The following is a 3886-nucleotide window of genomic DNA, read 5'->3' on the forward strand; positions in this document are numbered from 1 at the left end:
TAAAATAGTAAAATAAGTAAATAAACTAATCTATGTTTGTTTTTATTTTAAAAACAAGAAATAGATACTTTTTCTTTGTTTTCACTATTTTAGGTTGTTTTTAAACTCCTATACCAAAAGAACTAATATTTTATTTTCTTAAGATATCTAAACACAAATAGCTATAAAGAGACTTGTCTAACACTTTCTCAGTCTCGGTGTAGTGTGAAGTTCACTGGTCCAAGGCTAGCTTTGTTATCTCTGCCCGACACTCCGGTAGTTTAAGGAGCCATCATGTTTACAGGTGTACACGGCTGCTCTAACATCAGTGGATATAAACATGTCTTACCAAATTACGCTTTTTTAGTGGAAGAAAATAATAATAGTGGCAGAAAGAAAACATCAGTGCGTAGCAAGTCAGAAGCTCAGTGTAGAAACACAGCTGCAGAAAGAGCCAGTGGTTGTCTTCACCCACACAGTTGTTTATCCTGAAAAAAACAGAGAAAGAAACACGGAGCCTTTAGTAAGATGCCCATATGAGGATCATGAAGGTAAAAGCCAGCTCTTTAAGATACACATTTATAGTGCCTCTGTAAGTCACAGCAGCTGGGTGAGGCGGGAGAGCAGGTGGGCAGAGGAGCAGCGCACTTAGGCCACTGGCCAGAGGACCTTCAGTTACAAGAGACTGTGGCCCAGAGGGTCAGGAGAACCTCGCTCTGCACCCCTGCCCTGCCATAAAGCCTTCTAGTAGAAGAGAGCAATCCGAATACTTTAGGGAAAAACAGCCCAAACTCGCTACTTGGACAGACCTGTGAGGCACACAACTTTATTTTTACTTTATAAGAAAAATGTATCCTTGGCAGCTAAAAATAAAAACATATTCAAAATCATTTTCATGTCCTCTCTGCCAAAACAACAGCGAAGTCCAACTAGAAAGATGATGATGCTATAATCATAACCTGCCAAGATTGGTTTAAAATAAGTAAATTCTATTGCTACAAAATTAGTCTATTTTAAGATTCCATAGAAAAATCTAACTTAAAATTCCAATATGAAACTATTTTTATCAAAATTGTATGATATACTATCACCAAGAAGGGAAAAACATGTGTGCACATGTGTACATATGTATAGACACATACATACACATATGTGTGTGCATGTGTATGTATGCAGACATACATACACATATGACATATGTGTATACAGGTATACCTGTGTATGCATAAACATATACACACATACATAACATACATGTGCACGTGTGTGCATGTGTATGTATAGACACATATAACATATGTCTATGCACATGTGCATGTGTGTATAGACATGCAAGCACATATATATGTGTATACATGTGTACATATGTATAGACATATGCACACATATATGTGTGTGTTAAGATTAATTTGTGTCTTAAATTGTTTCTTTTAAGATGCGTAGTTTTGCTGGGCGGTGGTGGCGCACGCCTTTAATCCCAGCACTTGGGAGGCAGAGGCAGGTGGATCTCTGTGAGTTCAAGACCAGCCTGGTCTACAAGAGCTAGTTCCAGGACAGGCTCCAAAACCACAGAGAAACCCTGTCTTGAAAAACCAAAAAACCAAAAAAAAAAAAAAAAGATGCATAGTTTTGCATTATTTTTTAAATATCAAACAGAACAGAGCTGAGATGTTTGTGGGTTTAATCTGAGGCTACAGAGCACTATTGGTAAACAGGAGAATTAAAAGCTTTATTGTCGTCAAGAGAAGTGTGCTCCGCTCACTCAGGCATGACAGGGCTCTCAGCTGTTGCTGCCCCACCCCCCTCTCCTCCATAGGCTCAGAAACAAGGCTCTGAGACATCATCGGAGCTCTGACAGGCACAGAGCCCTCTTGTGTGCCTCTGCTTAAACTATTTAGAAAGAATAGTCAGAGAAGAAAGCAAAGACTTTGAGGCGTCTGAGAGCTGGCCACCGACTCTGAAGCTCTGACAGTTGGAATGCTGCAGTTCTGAGAACATTAAGAACCTCTGTCTCCAATTAATACTGTAGACACCCTCACTTGGACAAGAGCAGTGCTCTGTAGGAAATTCAATGGAAGAAATTCCCGAGTCTAGATCAACCTTCCTTGCTAATCTCCAGTTTCTTTCTACACCCCTCTCCTCCCACCAATACCCTGAAACAGATACTGGAAGCAAGAAATCTATGGACAGAAATCTCTCAGCATCACAGTTCAAGTTAAAGGGTGCTTCATTTCCTCACCAACAAGTTAGTCTTTACCTCTTAAAAACAGATCACTAGTATTAACAGGTGCAATGCCCAGATGATTCTTTTAAACTTCATAGCATTCTCTTGTAAGGAAGCATTAACTTTACCATGAATATTTATTATCTTTCTAATTGATAAGGAAAACTAATATAAAAAAGTGCTGTGAATTTTCAAAGTGATTACCACTTATGTCAATGCAGATTTCACATAGGGTTTTTCATGTTTTATTATTGTGGATATAAGTAACACCGAGTTTTAGAAACTTGAAAACTAATCTATTTAAAATGTGAGGCACATTTTTTAACACTGCATATCCTAGTATATAATATCTGTTAGTAGACTTAGACAATTAAAAAAACCTGAAGTACTTTTATTTAAAATATTCTTCTGTTTTTCTAGTCTCTGGAAGTCTAAATAAACAATTCATAGTTAAGAAAAACAATGTAAACTAAAATTTTGCTAATTAGCAATGCTATAAAAATGGTCATAAATAAGAGAAAGTTATCATAATAAAGGAGGTGAAATTGATTAGCATCATTAGACAAAGGTGAAATGTCTTCCTCAATCGACTGTAGGTAAATGAACTGTTTTTTAAGTTAAAGAGTTATTATATAGTTAACTTCATATATTTATGCATATCTATTCATAAACTGCTATATCAATTTATAAGTGCTATACCAATTTAAATATAAACAAGATCCAATGTAAGAGAAGTAGAATTAAATATAATATCTTGCTCAAAAATTTTTGTGACAGCTTTGAAATGAAATACAAGAGATGCTCCGAGCATTTGGTTTTTTAATCTACTTTTTAATAGTGTCTTTAAATATTACAACAGAGCCCCCTATTGACCAAATATATTGGCAGTTCCAAAGAAACAGCTAATTAGCTCTTATATACATCCAACATGCACAAAATGTAAATAATATCCAACAGAAAATACTATAAAAGGCATAAGGAATGGAAGGGAGTTATTAGCAAATCTGCAAAGTGTTCTCTAACGAGTAAGGAGGAATTGAAGCAGTGGCCATTGTGTCTTAGAAGCCCCAGTAGGTAGCTGTTAGGTAAGTGCTCCCACACATCTGGCCATGCACCAAATGCTCTGCAGGCACTGCCTCATTTGACGTGCGCACCCTAGTCCTTTGCATATTTGGTTAGGTATGTGTTAATTCTGAAGTTTTCTGCACAAATGTCTTCTTGTTAGCAGAGATAAATCTCTACAGATATTTATTCTGGGAGTTGCAAAAACCAATTTTTTATTTTAAAAAATTTAATGAAATGACTTAAGTGTTATTTCTGTTTAAAGCTGGAAGGTTCTCAGACTGTTCTTTTTTATTATCATTAACTAATCCTCCTGTCTCAGCTCCCAAGTGCTGGGATTACAGATGTGCACCAACACACTCATGTTGTAGGGTACTTTCAGCAGCAATCCTGTGGCTGTCAGTAAGCACTGATGATCATCTACTTACTTACCAAGGACAGTGGTGGTCCATCCTTCTCACACAGTGGCCACAGCGGCTGCAGTGATGGGATCGCTTTGGCCTCATCAAATTACACTTGTTGCACAGCTCCCACAGCTCCCGCTCTGAGAAGGAGAGCAGATTATTTAGGAATTAGGCATGCTGGTGATGCTGAGACTCAGTAACAACAGCGGTGGAGCTG

At 37.4% G+C, this 3886-nt stretch overlaps 1 protein-coding gene across 4 annotated transcripts in view; it reads right to left on the reverse strand.

Annotated features, from left to right (window-relative positions):
• Positions 1-3886, reverse strand: part of Zdhhc21 (zinc finger DHHC-type containing 21) — a 48361-nt gene that overhangs the window by 26435 nt on the left and 18040 nt on the right. For all 4 annotated transcript variants that reach the window (XM_013348265.2, XM_005352675.2, XM_026781918.1 and 1 more), the window contains 2 exons: positions 3698-3809; positions 329-467 (listed from right to left, as the gene is read on the reverse strand). In XM_013348265.2, the coding sequence (XP_013203719.1) occupies positions 329-467; positions 3698-3809 (251 nt within the window). The remainder of the gene's footprint in view (positions 1-328; positions 468-3697; positions 3810-3886) is intronic.

The sequence above is a fragment of the Microtus ochrogaster genome, chromosome 10 (assembly GCF_000317375.1).
Source record: "Microtus ochrogaster isolate Prairie Vole_2 chromosome 10, MicOch1.0, whole genome shotgun sequence".
Lineage (NCBI taxonomy): Eukaryota > Metazoa > Chordata > Mammalia > Rodentia > Cricetidae > Microtus > Microtus ochrogaster.